Source organism: Giraffa tippelskirchi, chromosome 6 (assembly GCF_054371585.1).
Source record: "Giraffa tippelskirchi isolate mGirTip1 chromosome 6, T2T-mGirTip1v1.2.pri, whole genome shotgun sequence".
Classification (NCBI taxonomy): Eukaryota; Metazoa; Chordata; class Mammalia; order Artiodactyla; family Giraffidae; genus Giraffa; species Giraffa tippelskirchi.
The window spans coordinates 113,508,046-113,524,589 of record NC_137280.1 but is presented as its reverse complement, the minus strand read 5'-3'; the positions used below and the strand labels follow the sequence as shown (position 1 = coordinate 113,524,589).

Below are 16,544 nucleotides of genomic sequence, written 5' to 3'. Positions count from 1 at the left end.
TGGGAAAAAGAATCTAAAAAAAGAATGGATATATATATATATATATATATCTGATTCACTTTGCTCAACACCTGAAACTAACACAACATTGTAAATCAGCTATACTCCAATAAAACTTAAAAAAAGAAAGTGCTTCGTTGGTGGCTCAGTGGTAAAGAATTCACCTGCCAGTGCAGGAGACATGGGTTCGATCCCTGATCAAACTCTCTGTAACTAGAGAAAAGCCTGCCCAGAAACCAAGACTCAGCACAGCCAAAAATAAAATGATTTTTAAAAATTAAAAAAGATTATAGTATAGGATAGATATAATTTTCAGATGCATTGGGAAACCAGAAAATATGTGTGACTTGCTTTATTGCAGTATTTGCTGCTTTGCACTTGACTGGAACTGAACCCTCAATATCTCCGATGTTTGCTGGTAATTAGCTTTGAACAGCAGGTTTATTTTGAGACCATTTTAAAATTTTTATTGTTTAACAGTATAATGAATCCCTATGAACCCATTTTCCAGCTTCAACAGTTCTCAACATATGACCAATCTTTTTTTTACATATAATATTCCTCCCATCCACCTCCCACTAGATTTTTTGAAGCAATTTTTGGACATCTATAAATATTGTAATACTAAAAGACTATTTTTTTAAAAAATACAGCCACAGTACCATTTTTATACCAGTCAGCATCTCCCTTTCTTCAGTCATATCATAATTTTTTTTTAATAGTTTGTTCAAATCAGGGTCCAAACAAGGTTCATGTGTTACATTTGGTTGATGTCTTGCAAGTTTCTTTCTTTCCTTTTTATTATTATTAATTCATTTGGCTGTGCTGGGTCTTAGTTATGGACGTGGGATCTTTAGTTGTAGCATGTGGGATTCCTGACCAGGGATCAACCTGGGCCCTGCATTGGGAGCACCGAGTCCTAGCTGCTGAACCACTGGAGAAGTCCCAGTGTCTTTCAAGTTTCTTTTAGTCTCTGTATCCTCTTCTCTTTGTTTTCTTTATAGTTTGTTAAAGAGATTGGCTTTTTCTCTTTCAGAATTTCTCTCCTAAATTTTGCTGATTGTATGCTTATTGTCATCTTTAACATGGTCTTCTGTTCTGAACTATATTTTCTGGGAGCTTCTATTTTGATTTGAGGCTTGATCAGATTCCCTTTAGATTTTTAAAAATTTTTTGTTGTTGTTGGCCTCGCTCTTCGTTGCTGCGTGCAGACTTTCTCTAGTTGCTGTGAGCAGGGGCTTCATTCTGTTGCAGTGTGATGGCTTTTCTTGTTGTGAAGCACAGGCTGTAAGCACATGGGCTACAGTAATTGCAGCACATTGCGTCATGTGGGATCTTTCATTGCAGTTCTGAGACTCTCTAGTTGTGGTGCTTAGGCCCAGTAGTTAGGCCTGGGGCTTACTTGCTCCAAGACATGTCAAATCTTAGTTCCTCCCAGGGATCCAACGGGTGTCCCCTGCATTGCAAGGTGGATTCTTAACCACTGGTCCACCAGGAAGGTCCCTAGATTTTTTTTTTCTTTAACAAGAGTATTTCATAGGTGGTGTATTATATCAGATTGTGAGATACGTACTGTCTGGTTATCTTTCTTTTATAGTGTTAAGATTGATTAGTGGGATCAGCCTCATCCATCCATTTGAAAGCGTATTAACTAATAGTCATTGATGATCATTGCTCAGATCCATTATTTCATTAAGGGTGTCTCTCAATATTTAAATAATTTTTTAAATTATAAAAGAAATTTATAATTTTTTAAATTATAACAATTTTATAATTTTTAAATTATAAAAGGAATATAGGCTCATTGAAAAAATTGGCAACATAGATAATCAGCCAAAACTAACCATCCCCTAATCTCCTCACTGCAATTACAGTTAATATTTTGGTTTATTTCCTTTCAGTCTTTATTGTAAAATTTCTGCATAGTATTTCATTCTGTATTTGAACACTGGGTTGTTTAAATTTTTCATTGTTATAAAAATGCTTTGATAGAATATCTTTGTCTTATGATTTTGTCTAAATTCAAGTGATTTCCTCAGTAGATTCCCACATTTTAATTCATGGATCAGAACATATGAATTATGTTTAAATTCTTTATGAAAGTGAAAGTGTTAGTGGCCCAGTCGTGTCTGACTCTTTGCAACCCTATGGACTATAGTGCGCCAGGCTCCTCTGTCCATGGAATTCTCCAGGCACGAATACTGGAGTGGGTAGCCATTCTTTTCTCCAGGGTATCTTCCAGACCCAGGGATTGAACCTGGGTCTCCTGCATTGCAGGCAGAATCTTTATATATTGTCAAACTGCTTAAATAAAAATGCCAACTATTAAAGAAAAAGATTGTCCTATAAATATACACATATACTAGTAGGTACTACACAAGTGATTGTTTTTCTAAGACCTCTAAATTATTTAATACCTCACAGATTGAATAATTTTATTCATAAAAATATAATGGTTGTAGACCCTTTATTTCTATATCCTAAGTAGGAATTGTGTGGTTTAAGACACAGAATTAATTCTCTTCTCAGAATTAATTCTTTCCTTTAAGTCTCAGGGTGGTGGAGGCACTGCCAAACATATTTTTATATGACTATTTTTGTCTTATATGGAAAAACGTTGAAGAAACCATGCAAGGGTCAACTACAGCAGCACTGAAGATTAAGGTCATTTGCTCAACATTCAAGTGTACTTTTTTGAGAAAGGCAAGCTTATCTCTTAAACTTGAATGAAAATTGCTACAACTTGAGTAGGGACAGGATGCCTATGTGCCTTCTCCGCAACAAAGAGGGCAGTTTGGTATTGTGGTATTGGCTTTGGACTCTTAACAGACTTGAAATCGTATCCAGGTATTTGCCAAATTAAAGGCTCTGAGCCTTTATTTGTTCATTTGTTCCTTGGACCCAGTGATGCCTGCCTTTTTTTAAGTGTTGCTTTATTTAGGAAGCATCAACATAGTCATTAGGATTTTTTAGTTAGGATCTATCACTAGTAGAATAAGATTATTAAGCCTAGTACCTGAGAGAATATGAATGTGCTTGTTGAATGGAATGAGACAGATAGGGTCTTTTTATTTCAAGAGTATTTCACATCAGACTCTAGAGACATTTTCATCTAAGTTACAGAAATATTCTATTGTTTTTAAAGCCAAGAAACGATTCCAATCTTGTGTCAATTTTATGCCAAGAAAATGAAATACTGAAGTGATTGAGAGTTGACTGGGGGAAATAAATAGGTAAAGCAATAATTAGAATGTTGTGTGGAAAATTCTGTGATACATGCACATAGAGTTCTGTTCAAGTGTGGAGATTGTGGCATTCTTGGGTTAGGGAAGGGCTTCCTGGGTACTGCCAACTGGTAATCCTGGGCCTAATTATTCTTGCAATAGTATTTTTGGAAGACAGACTAGAGGAATTGAGATTAGAACTAAGAAGACAGGTAATGAAGCAGTGTCATGGGAGCAGACAGATTTGAGAATCTCTTGGTGAGAGCATCAGTCAAACTCTGTGACTGAGGGTCAGAATGAATGAAGGCAACTTTGACTTAGGTTTTTGGCTAAGCCTACTTAGCCAATTCAATGGGAGAAAAAGTCTTTTCAAGAAATAGTGCTGCCATATACAAAATGAATTAAGCTCAAATGAATTAGAGACCTAAATGCGAAACTGGACACTTTAAAAGTCCTAGAGGAAAACGTAGGCAAAACACTGTCTGACCTACATCACAGATACATACAGCAATATCTTTTTTGATCCAACTCCCATAATAGTGGAAATAAAAATAAACAAATGGGACCTCCTTAAACTCAAAAGCTTTTGTGCAGCAAAGGAAATGATAAAACAAAAAGCCAACTCACAGACTGAGAGAAAATATTTGCAAATGATGTGACTGACAGGGGGTTAGTGTCAAGTCTACACACAATTCGTGAAGCTGAACATCATCAAAACAAACAACCCAATCAAAAAATAGGAAGAAGACCTAAATAGACATTTTCTCAAAGAAGACCAGGATGGCCAAGAGACACATGAAACGATATTCAGCATTACTAATTATTAGAGATGTGTAAATCAAAACTACAATGAGATACCACCTCATACCAGTAAAATGGCTATCATCAAAAAATCTACAAACAAATGCTGGAGAGGGTGTGGAGAGAAGTGACAGTTTCAGGTGGACACCAAAGGGATTCAGTCATACATGTACATGTATCCATTCTCCCCCAAATTCCCCTCCTATCCAGGCTGCTACATGATATTGAGCAGTTACCTATACTCTACAGTAGGTCCTTGTTGGTTATTCATTTTAAATATAGCAATGTGTACCCATCCATCCCAAACTCCCTAACTATCCCGTCCCCCTGCGCTGTTGGTAGGAATGCAAACTGATATAGCCACTATGGAGGACAATATGGAGATTCCTTAAAAAACTGAAAATAGAGCTACCATATGACCCTATAATCCCACTTGTGGATCTATATCTGGAGAAAAGCATGGTCTGAAAGGATACATGCACCCTGCAGTGTTCCTTGCAGCACTGTTTTGTAAGCCAAGACAGGGAAACAACCTAAATGTCCATTGACAGAGGAATATTTGAATAAAGAAGATGTAGTACATAGATCGAAGAAGGCAATGGCAACCCATTCCAGTACTCTTGCCTGGGAAATCCCATGGTTGGAGGAGCCTGATGGGCTGCAGTCCATGGGGTCATGAAGAGTCAGACACAACTGAGCAACTTCACTTTCACTTTTCACTTTCATGCACTGGAGAAGGAAATGGCAACCCACTCCAGTATTCTTGCCTGGAGAATCTCAGGGACGGGGGAGCCTCGTGGGCTGCAGTCTATGGGCTCGCACAGAGTTGGACATGACTGACGTGACTTAGCAGCAGCAGTACATAGATACAATGGAATATTACTCAGCCATCAAAAAGAAACAATGTCATTTGCCACAACATGGATGGACCAACAACATGGATTATTATTCTGAATGAAGTCAGACAAGAAAGTGGAAACATCATATGACATCCTATATATACAGTGTCTAAAAAGACATGATACAAATAAACTTATTTACAAGACAGATTCACAGACTTAGAAAAAGAACTTATAGTTGCTGAAGGGAAAAATAGGGGGATGGGATAGTTAGGGAGTTTGGGATGGATGGGTACACATTGCTATATTTAAAATGGATAACCAGCAAGGACCTGCTGTATAGTATAGATAACTGCTCAATGTCATGTAGCAGCCTGGATAGGAGGGGAATTTGGGGAGAATGGCTACATGTACATGTATGACTGAATCCCTTTGGTGTCCACCTGAAACTCTCACAACATTGTTAATCAGGTATACTTCAATACAAAATTAAAAATTAAAAAAAGGAAATGGCACTGGGACAACTTAATATCTGCATGTGAAAAAAGAAGTTGAACCCCTACCTCACACCATCTACAAAATAACAGATTGAAGACCTAAATGTAAGTGCTGAAATTATAAAACTCTCTTAAGGGTAAATTTCATGATCTTAGATTTTAGCAGTGGATTTTAGATATGACGCCAAAAGCACAAGCAACAAAAGAAAAAATAGATTAAATGATCAAAATTTAAACTGTTTTGCATCAAAGAACACTATCAAGAAAGTGAAAAGGAAATTTACAGAATGGAAGAAAATATTTGTGAATCATATATCTGATAAAGAGTCTAGATTTCAGAATATATACAGAATTCTTACCACTCAACATCAAAAAGGACTCAATTAAAACAAAAGACATTTTCTCCTAAGAATATATACAAATGGCTAGCAAACACTTGAAAAGATGATCACCCTTACTAGTCATTAAGGAAATGTGAGTCAAAACCACGAGATACCACTTCATCCTCACTAGAATGGCTATTTAAAAAAATGAAAATAGCAAATGTTGGTAAAAATAAGGAGAAATTGGAACCCTAGTACACTGTTGGTGGGAATGTAAAATGGTGCAACTGCTGTGGGGAAGAAAAGGAATGAAGTACTATCACATGCCACAATATGGATAAACCTTGAAAACATATGTTAAGTGAAAGAAGTCAGTCACAAAAGCCCACATATTGTATGATTCCATTTATCAGACGTGCCCAGAATAGGCAAATCCATAGAGACAGAAAGCAGATTAGTGGTTGCCTAGGGCTGGGAATTTGGGGGGAAAAGGAGAATGGCTGCCGATGGGGACTAGTTTCTTTTTTAGTTAATGATAATGTTAAAATAGGTAGTGATGATAATTATACAACTCTGTGAATATACTCAGAATATACTATGTAATTTTATCTTGATAAAGGTTTTAGGTTGAAACAAATATAATTGTTTCATATATATGTAATTGCTGGAGAAGACTCTTGAGAATCTCTTGGACTGCAAGGAGATCCAACCAATCAATCCTAAAGGAAATCAATCCTGAATATTCATTGGAAGGACTGATGCTGAAGCTGAAGCTCTAAAACTTTGGCCACTTGATACGAAGAACCAACCCACTGGAAAAGACCCTGATGCTGGGAAAGACTGAAGGCAAAAGGAGAAGAGAGTGGCAGATGATGAGATGGTTAGCATCAGCTACTCAATGGACATGAAGTTGAGCAAACTGTGGGAGATAGTGAAGGACAGGGAAGCCTGGCATGCTGTAGTCCATGGGGTTGCAAAGAGTTGGACATAACATATCTATTGAACAACAACGACAATAACATTGAAACAAAATAGAATAGTGACAGCAGAGTCAGGATGGATATTGAAAGTTTGAGGATAGCATAGAAGTTGTAAAATAATTTCTGAGAGTAGAACTGTAAACTGACTATGGAGTATGGAGACATACTAGGATTGCTAGGCCATACTGAGGTGCTGCTTGAGGTTTTGGGTCTTAAATATAACATGAGCATAGTCAGCACAGTTGTGCTTCTTAGGCAGGGACACATAATAGGTGGTGAATTAGAATTAACCAGAATTGGGGTTTGCGAGGCAGTACAGTAGAAATAAGTTGAGAAAATATTCAGAGGAATGGTTGGTATGATCACCATGAGATCTAAAGTTAGGTAAGAAGGAAAGTGATGATGTGACAGGATGATGGACAGTGAAAAGGTGATAGCCTGGAATTAGATGTTCTGGTGGGGCTGAAGCATTATTAGAATTAGAGTATTAGAAGGAGTGAGCTGGAAAAGATAGGTGGTGGTGGTCTTGAAAGTGGCGTGATTATTATTGACAGGCTCAATCAGGGTTCCTCACTGGAACCACAGAACACAGAAAATGAATGTTTTCCTTACCTCTCCCAAGGATGATACATAACTGGTTGGTACTATTCTAAATGCAGAGGACAGAGGTTAATGCATTACGTGCAATGGATGCCTGAAGGCATTATGCTTACTTCTCTCCCACTTGAGCAAAGCTAATAAGATCTCATCACGGGAGCTGATAGCAAAAAGGTCAAGGAAGTGAGAGGACAGATACTGAATTGAACCATGGCTAACCTAGGGTTAAACTACAAAAAACTGCAACTTGCATATTCTTCAGCTAATATATAAGCATTAAAACCATCAAGAATGATGGCAAGAGGGGCAAAAACAAAGTAAGTCATCTGTTAAAATGTTCAGTGAATGGCCAGGAAAGTGGGTGGGGTGGGTGATGAGGGGGATAGTAGATGACTTCTTCAAGGTGGAGTAGCAAGGGCAGCAGAATGGTTTGTGCTTCAAATGAGGTTTTTCCAGTAGTCTGGAAGCAACAACGAGGAGTAAGAGGGTATTTACTCCACCTCTGGGTCAGTGGTACTGAGTTGTAAGGGAGAAGAAACAGCCAGTACTTGAGAGGGTACAGGGAGAAACAGTACCTTCAGAGGACAGCCATCTTTCAGTTACAGCAAGAAGATGAAGAGTACTTTCACAAAGAAGGTTAAGAACGTCAAAGATATTTTTTGCTCACTGACCCAAATTCCAGAGGGCAGTTATTGTGAGAGCAGTAGCGGGAGACTGAGTCATATTAGAAAAGTGTGCCCAGATGACAGATTAGAGTCATGTGGGAATGAGAATCTAAGTGATGAGAGGAGCCACGGGAAGCATGAATTTCTCGGGGTGTCCAAGGTAAGCAAATTTAAGGCAATCAAGGATTAGTCCTGGTTATCTCTTAAAGGAGAAGTGCTAGCCAGTGGAACTGTCTGTAGTGACAGAAATGTTCTGTAACAGTAGGACCAAACATGGTAGCCAGAAGTCGCATGTGGTTATTGAACACTTGAAATTTAACTCATGTAACTGATGAGCTAAATTTTAAATTACGTTCAATTCTAATTGAGATTTAAATTTAAATAGCCACATGTCTCAAAATGGTAGATAATGGTCAGTTCTTTTGATAGCCTTTGTGTTGGGACTAGTCTCTTAGGGAAGGCTGGCAGCACTGAGGCAGGCAGCATGCAAGTGGAGCAGGCCTTTCCTTTTTCCTCTAACATTTCACTAAGAAAGTGCTAAGTTGGAGGACAGTCAGCCTTAACAGGAACATAAACAATTCTGTGGCCTCCCATTATTTTCTACTGATGTGGTTTTGAGGCTGAAGGAGACAAACTGAGACTAACTTCTGTCATTCTGCCAAATTTCTCTTCTTTTACATATATATGTTTAACTCAAGGAGCCATGGTCGTCACTGTTTACAGTTCAAGGTCTTATGTTTTTATTTTTGATTGCTTGTCTTGTTTGGATTTTGAAAATAAATGTGCTGATGCTTACATAGTATTGGTAATTGTTCTGTAATGCTTTGGTTGTTTCATTTTATTTGTACAAATTAGAATGGGAAACACTAAGAGTAAAACCTAATCCAACAGGCTGGTAGGTGTTGATTTAAAGATGGGCTTACATCTTTGGATAAAACTAAGAAATAAATACAGAAGACTAATAACAAGAATTACATAGTAATAAACAACTAATGTTACCTGAGTGCTTTCTGTGCGCAAACACTCTTAAACTTATTTGGATTATTTGATGTGAGCCTTACCAAAACCCAAGGGGATAGATGCTTATTATCATGTCATTTTGTGGGTAAGTCAGCTGATACTCGGAGAGCTTAGGTAACTTACGGAAGGCAACACAACTAGTAGAGTCCCAACTTGGGGATGGATTTGTCCAACTATAAAGTTGATGCACGTTATTCCGTTGTGTGTCACTGCTTCTTTGTATCTTGACAGTGCCAAGTCAAGTCCCAAGTGGAGTTTCTTAGGGTGTTTTCCATCCAGTGGTTTATACAGGCCTGAGTTAATGGTTGTAAGTTTATGAGTGGCTCTCTGAGCTCTCAGTGATATTCCTCCTTTCTGTTTTGCTTGCCTTGTTTAGGTAGTTGTTCTCCTGGAGTTGTCCTCAGACTCCATTGTTCCCTTTTGACATCTTTGGCTATTGTCACCAGCAACTGAGTCTTAAGTTTCATATTGAATTCTCATCCTGCAGCTAGTTGAAATGGCTCTCTCAACACTCATAAACCAGAGTAGGAGACTCTTTTAGAGCAACTTACCACCTTTCTGCTCCTTTGTAGGGGTAGTAGTTTTCAAAGGAAAAATGTAGCTGCAAGGCCCAGACCAAGTCTTCTCTGATCATAACATTTAATTAGAATTAGCATATAATTCTCAGCCATCTGCCAAATCTCTTTTCCACCTACCCATTTATCATTTTTTTTTATCTTCCCATCCTTTGCTGTCTTACTTCCCGGGAGAGGCAGCCTGCTCTTAGAGAAGAACATGTATTTTTTTAAGGTCAGACTCATATTGTATTCTTGGTGGCATGTTTCTTTGTTGTTGTTTTAGCTTTGTGATCTTGGTCAGTTTATTTCATCATATATAAAATACAAATAGTGATATGTGCCTTGCAGGACTGTTGTAAAGATTAACAGTTATGTTTATTAAGTCCCTGGTACAGAAAAGGTTCTCATAAAATAAGAGTCCTTTTCCCCCGTGAATCCATTGCTGTGACTTAAATTGACAAATATTTATTAACATCTAATCTTTGCTAGACTCTGTTGGAGATGGTAAAGAGATCAAATCAAAATTTGGAATCTCTGGATTCAGAAGTTCTTGTGATATAGAAAAACGACTGACAAATAACAGAAATGTGCTATTTATAGAGGTATAAATTAACATATAGAGAGCTTCCCTGGTGGCTCAGGCAGTAAAGAATATGCCTGCAATGCAGGAAACCTGAGTTCAATCCCTGGGTTGGGAAGATCCCCTGGAGAAGAGAATGGCAACCCACTCCAGTATTCTTTCCTGGAGAATTCCATGAACAGAGGAGCCTGACGAGTTACTGTCCATGGGTTTGCAAAGAGTCAGACACAACTGAGTGACTTAACACCTTCACCTTCATATTAATATATAGTGCTGTAAACAATTAATTTCTTTCCCATCCCTGTTTGTGGAGTGGTTTCTAAGTGTTTCTTTTGGAAAAATACTTGATAGTCAAGATGGGGGACAAATAGAGAGGGGGTGGGAAACACTTAAAGGTTTACGTAGTCTGAAATGCCAATCTTCTAAGAATTGATTTCAGCAAGGCACTTGATAAAATCTCTCAAAGTTCTTGTACATAAGTTGGAGAAATGTGGGTTAGCTGATAGAATAGCAAGTGGGTTTTGTAGGTGGTTATACAGCTATGTCCAGGATGTTTTTCTCCCGCAGTACTTTATTTTTACTTATAAAATCTCTGAGTTGGAGAGAACTTAGAAATAGATCATCTAATCTAATTTGTGCCTAAGTCCTCACTATAAGCTGGTCTCTTTTTCTCCCTTTGAAGAGAAAAGGGAGAAACTTTAAAAAAATTAAAAAAAAATTTTTTCTAACTTGAAGTTTGTACTTCTTAATCTCCCTCATCTAATTCCCGTGCATGCCCCGCCCGCCCCCCCCCCCCCCCCCCCCGCCTCCTGCTACCCACCCCTGGCAACTCCCTGTTTGTTCTTTGTTTCTACAACTTAGTTTCTGTTTTGTTGTATTTGTTTGTTTTATTTTTTTAGATTCTATGTATAGGTGAAATCATGTAGTGGTTGTCTTTCTCTGTCTGACTTCTGTCACTTAGCGTAATACCCTCTAGGTCCATCCATGTTGTTGCAAATGGCACAGGCTTTTTTTTTTAATGTCTGAATAATATTCCATTGATACACATATCACCTCTTCTCTATCCATTCATCTGTGTTGATGGACACTTACGTTGCTTCCATATCTTGGCTATTGTAAATAATGCTGCAGTGACCATAGGGATACATATATTTTTGAATTAGAGTTTTGATTTTTTCAGGTAAATGCGTACTTTTTAAAATTTTTAATTCAGTAGTATAGAAAACTATATAGTGAAAAATTTGCCTACCACCTATTCTAGTCCCCTGGTGTCCCTGTCATCCTCCCCAGAGACAAGACATTATTAATAGTTGTTTCTGTATATGATCATGTTTTATTATACATATTTCTTTAACCTTGTATTACAGTGATTTTAGTGTATGTGCTATCTCCCTTAATAAATTGTAAGCTCCTTAAGAGAAAGGACCATGCCTCACAATTTCCTGTTATCTCCCAAAATTACTCACACATTAAAGATTCTCAATAAATATTTGCTTGATTAAATATTTAAAGGAAATTTGGACTAGGAGAAGACAGGCTTCTCTGGTAACATGCCACAGTTTTCTGTGTCCTTGGCCTAATCATTTGCAACCATTTTTCCCCAGTGACTTGGATGAAGATGTAGAAAGCATGCTTGTCATATATGCAGATGAAGCAGAGCTGGAACAGAGAGCTAGTATAACGTTAGATGACAGAATCAAGACTTCAGATGATTTCAACAGACTGCAATGTGCAACTGAAAAGAACAGGGATAAATATAAAGCCCTGTTGAAGGGGAAAAATATCCAACAGTTTAGTTACCCAAATATAGAATTAGGAGACCTGTCTTGATAGCATTTTGAAGATGATTTGGGAGGAAGGGGGATATATCTTAATTGCCTTTAAGTTCAGTTTAAGCCAGTAGCATACCAGGATTGTCACAGCCTTGGCTGAATTAGTCTGGATGAGGTAGCTTGTGGTTCTTGTGTTCTCTTTACTGGTCAGATTGCTTGTTGGAATATTGGATCTGTTTTGGGGTGCCACACATATGGAAGACTTAACAGATTGGGGTATATGTAGAGGTTAACTCAAAAGATAAAATATGGGTATAAGAATCTGACAGATCTAGACTGTGTCCTGGGTTCTTCTTCCTAGTTGTGATAGCTTGGCAAAGTCAGTTCCTTTGAGTTTCTTTTTGTACCTTTAAAATAGGACAGAATAATAATACTAGTCTCTGGAGGATCATTAAAAGGATTAGAGCTACCCTAGGCCCTCAAACAGAGAAGGCACTGGCGACCCACTCCAGTACTCTTGCCTGGAAAATCCCATAGATGGAGGAGCCTGGTAGGCTGCAGTCCATGGGGTCACTAAGAGTCGGACACGACTGAGCGACTTCACTTTCACTTTTCACTTTCATGCATTGGAGAAGGAAATGGCAACCCACTCCAGTGTTCTTGCCTGGAGAATCCCAGGGACGACGGAGCCTGGTGGGCTGCCGTCTATGGGGTTGTACAGAGTCGAACACGACTGAAGTGACTTAGCAGCAGCAGGCCCTCAAAAGGTTCTGTATTCCAAGTCTTATTACAGATTGGCTTAATGACTAGATATAGTACCTGTTTTGAAGGTTACAAGTAATGCATCTTGTTCTGTGTTCAAAGAACTGACTTGTGGAAAAGGGGGTAAATGTATCCATATAGCTCGTAAATGCAGATTGAGCTAGAAATGTTGTGTAGCAGTAGAATGGGTTTCTCTAGGAGGAAGTGAATTCTCCTCAGTAATTAGACATAGTCAAGGTGACACTGTATAGTCACTTGTCAGGGATACTTTTAGAGGCATTTTTATGAGTGGTGGGTTGGACTAGAAGGGTAGGTAAACTATGGCCAGCCAGAGCCAAATACAGACAGACATCTGTTTTTGTAAATAAAGTTTTAAGATGATGAAGAATCTGACTGCAATGCCAGAGACCTGGGTTCGATCCCTGAGTTGGGAAGATCCCCTGGAGAAGGACATGGCAACCCACTCTAGTATGCTTGCCTGGAGAATCCCATGGACAGAGAAGCCTGATGGGTTGCATAGGGTTGAAGTCCATAGGGTTGCAAAAGAGTTGGACGTTACTGCAGTTACTTAGCATGCACCACACCCCATTATAATGTTGTCTGTGGCTGCCTTCCTGCTATAGGAACGCTCATGCCCAGTTGAGTAGTTGTGACAGAGACCATATGGCCTTCCAAACCTAAACTACTTACTGTCTGGTCCTGTACAGAAAAATTTTGCTAACCTCTGGTCTAGGTAAATGCTTCCACAACCTAAATTATTTTGTGAACTGATAACCTTTCTAAATCCTCTGTCATGGGAATTTCAAGTGTCAAGAGGGACAAAGGCAAGGTGTGAAGTGAGATGTTCATAATTCTTGTTAACTGCAAAGAATGAAGACTGAAAAACAGTTGGTTAATTAACTTCCAAAACCCTTTAAGAGAGTGTGATTTTGTAAACATACCTTTTGGTATGAGAAAAGAATTTGTATGCCACCTGGGCTAAAGCTGTCTATATTCACTAGAATTAGGAAGTGGTCCTAGTGTAGTGGAAAAGACTGGTTGTGTTAACTGTTCAGAGCTCTGCTTTTCTCACTGGTAAATGGTACCCTTTCCAGTGTTTTATAAAGATTGGAGCTAATGTGGGCACTCAGATTTAGCTATCATTGCTATGTATCAGAAGCATCTTATTGGAGCATATATCACACAAGACAGAATTTTCATTGCGAAAGTATAAATCCTTCCCCTGAGTTGAGGTAGTTGAGGTATAAATTGTTCCCCTGAGTTGAGCAAGTTGAGGTAGTACACAAAAACTTTTCTTGGTATGGAATAGATCTTTAGATCTAATGGCAAATAGAGGAAAAATAGATCTAATTAGCAAATATGAAAATACCTTGCATCTGGCAGTTTCAATCCATATTATGTAAGTAATATTCTCTATAGTAGAAAGGCAGAGGTTTCCTAGTCACCTCTCCCATTTGGAACAGAATTTTAAACTTTTCTACTTCCAATACATTTTATATTTACAGTCTACTGCCAGCTAACAGATTTTCTTTTTTTGTTTGTTTTATTTCTTGTCTTTCTTTTTTTGTTGAAAGTGTTGACTCGGAGTCAAAGAGAGGCCTTGAACAGAAGTAACAGTGCGATAGCTGCTCAGACTTCCCTAGACATTGACAAGTAAGTAGGTGCACTGTGTTTACGGAGCTCTTGCTTAACATACCATTGCTTAGACCAAATGAGAGACCAGTTCCTCTCTTACTCTGGGTTTCTTTGACCAGGCAGTCACATCGTTGCTTTAACGCCTGAATTTCTTTTTAGTATTCTCAGTTTATGTCAGTATTGGTGGGCCTCTTGTGTCCCTTTTTGTTACTCTGAGAAGATCCTGCCACCCACTTCACTTCCACATTGCTCTGAGCTTTCTGTTTTCTTTGAATTTGCATTTTTGTGTTTGGTGCTTTGGGGAAGCAGTGAGCTATTTTGCAATGTAGTGGTGCAGAAGTTGAGTTGCAAGAAGTTGGGCAATATTGAAGACTTCCTTGGGTTGTGGGTTGCAGCTTGACTAAGAACACGCATTCGTTCCCAGTGGAGGCAGAGGCAAGGGGGGAGGTCAGGTGTAAGTGCTACCTCCTAAAAGTAAAGATATCACCAACAATACATTAGAGCAGTTAGTAATTAGAAACATTTTTCTTTGAAACACAGATCCTATCTAAGACTCTGAATTTCATAGCTGCCTTCCTTAATCCAGTTGAGCAGAGCTGATCCACTTCCTTCTTTTAGAATCCTACCATCATGCAGATTTTCTTCTAGGACTGTATTCATCACACTATTGCACTAATCTTTTTTCTTTCATTTTTGACATTTCTATCTCCCTGGCTAGGCTGTGAGTTATAATATTTCAAGACAGATACTTGCCTTCATTCATGTTTATATCCCCAGCATCTAATAGAATGTGTGTGAGATAGCAATAACTGTGATACCTCTTTGTTGAGCTTTTAATATTATGTGCCAGCCACTGTGCTGAGTGCTTTATTTACTTTATAACTATCACAATTGTTGATATGGTAGTGTTTTTTTCTTTTTTAAAAATAGATATAGAAACTGAAGAGAAATTATAGTTAACTGGTTAAGATCATGTGGCCAGAACTGGCAAAGTCTACCCGACTCAAAAACTTATGCTGCTTTTACAGTGCTGCTTCTCTCGTGTAAGTAGGGGATTAATAATACTTTTTAATTAATGGATAAACCTTGAAAGGTACACTGGTCTAACTTTTCTCATAAAGCAGAGTTTCACTTGTAGTCTCTCTGATGATTAATTACTTGAGAGACTTATTTCTCCTATTTTAAAGACCTCTCAGAAAAACTTTTCTTAAAGGCAGTTTAAATCTTTCTGTAGTAACTGAGTAGCAACAGTCAGAAATTTTGGAAGGTTTTCTTTAGCTTCTTAAAACTAAGATGATGTTATGAGTCAGGCAGACCTGGCTTCTGACGATTATTATTACCTTGGGGAGAATAGTACCTTCCTAACCGGGCCAAGGAATTAATTGAGAAATTGTGTTTAAAGGGCCTTGTACCAGTTCTCACCACAGAGAAAATACACCATGAATGTTCATTTTCTTCCTTTGTCTCCAGTGATTCCATTTTCACTGATGCCCAATAAACCTTACCTCAAGAACACAATTTCCTCTCTTTACACAAAGTCTATGTTATGAAAAGATAAAAATAGCTATATATATGAAGTTATGCAAAAGCCTCTGGCAGAGCCACATGGTTTTAGTAACTTCCTAGCTGTAGAATTGAGGAAGGCAGCATATAGACAGACTTGATTTACTTATCAGACAAGTTCACCCTCCCTGGTAGAAATGTCATTTTTGATTTAATGCTCTTTGTGTTCTCTTTTCTGTCTAAATTTTTAATTTCCCTTTGAAAAAACTATTACACTTAATTTGAGAAGAGTTTGACAGAATATTTTATGTCTGGAAAGCAATCAGCATTGTTTGAGTTAGTTAGAAGAGCTTATTTCATTATCATCCTACTGCTGCAACAGCAGGATACAAAGAAACAGCCAGGGAAAACCGCTAATCACTCAGCCCTTTAGATTGGCATTGGGTTCATTTTATTGATGATCCTGCTGAGCGATTCTGCTTTGGTTGACATTTCTCGTCCATAGAATAACTTTAAGATATAAAAACACAATTTGAGATGTACCTAGGAGCATAGAGGCAAAAGCAAATCTTTTTTTTAAACTGCTTTTTCTCCATTTTTTTCTGATTGGCTAGGGATGAGAAGTGTTACCTCTGTAAATCCCTTGTTCCACTCAGAGAGTACCAGTGTCATGTAGAGTCCTGTCTCCAGCTTGTAAGAGGTGACCAAGGAGATGAACCTGAAGAGAGTGAGAGAGTATGCACAGCTGTGGGGAGGAAGCGTCCACAGCGGCTGAGAAACCTAAAGGTA

General features: G+C 38.2%; 1 protein-coding gene across 17 annotated transcripts in view; it reads left to right on the top strand.

Annotated features, from left to right (window-relative positions):
• The window catches only part of UIMC1 (ubiquitin interaction motif containing 1), a 131,040-nt gene that overhangs the window by 109,970 nt on the left and 4,526 nt on the right, over positions 1 to 16,544 (top strand). For 12 of the 17 annotated variants that reach the window (XM_081501939.1, XM_081501936.1, XM_081501924.1 and 9 more), the window contains 2 exons: positions 14,192 to 14,270; positions 16,370 to 16,541. In XM_081501939.1, the coding sequence (XP_081358065.1) occupies positions 14,192 to 14,270; positions 16,370 to 16,541 (251 nt within the window). The remainder of the gene's footprint in view (positions 1 to 14,191; positions 14,271 to 16,369; positions 16,542 to 16,544) is intronic. The other 5 variants (XM_081501927.1, XM_081501934.1, XM_081501929.1 and 2 more) reach the window with 1 other exon arrangement.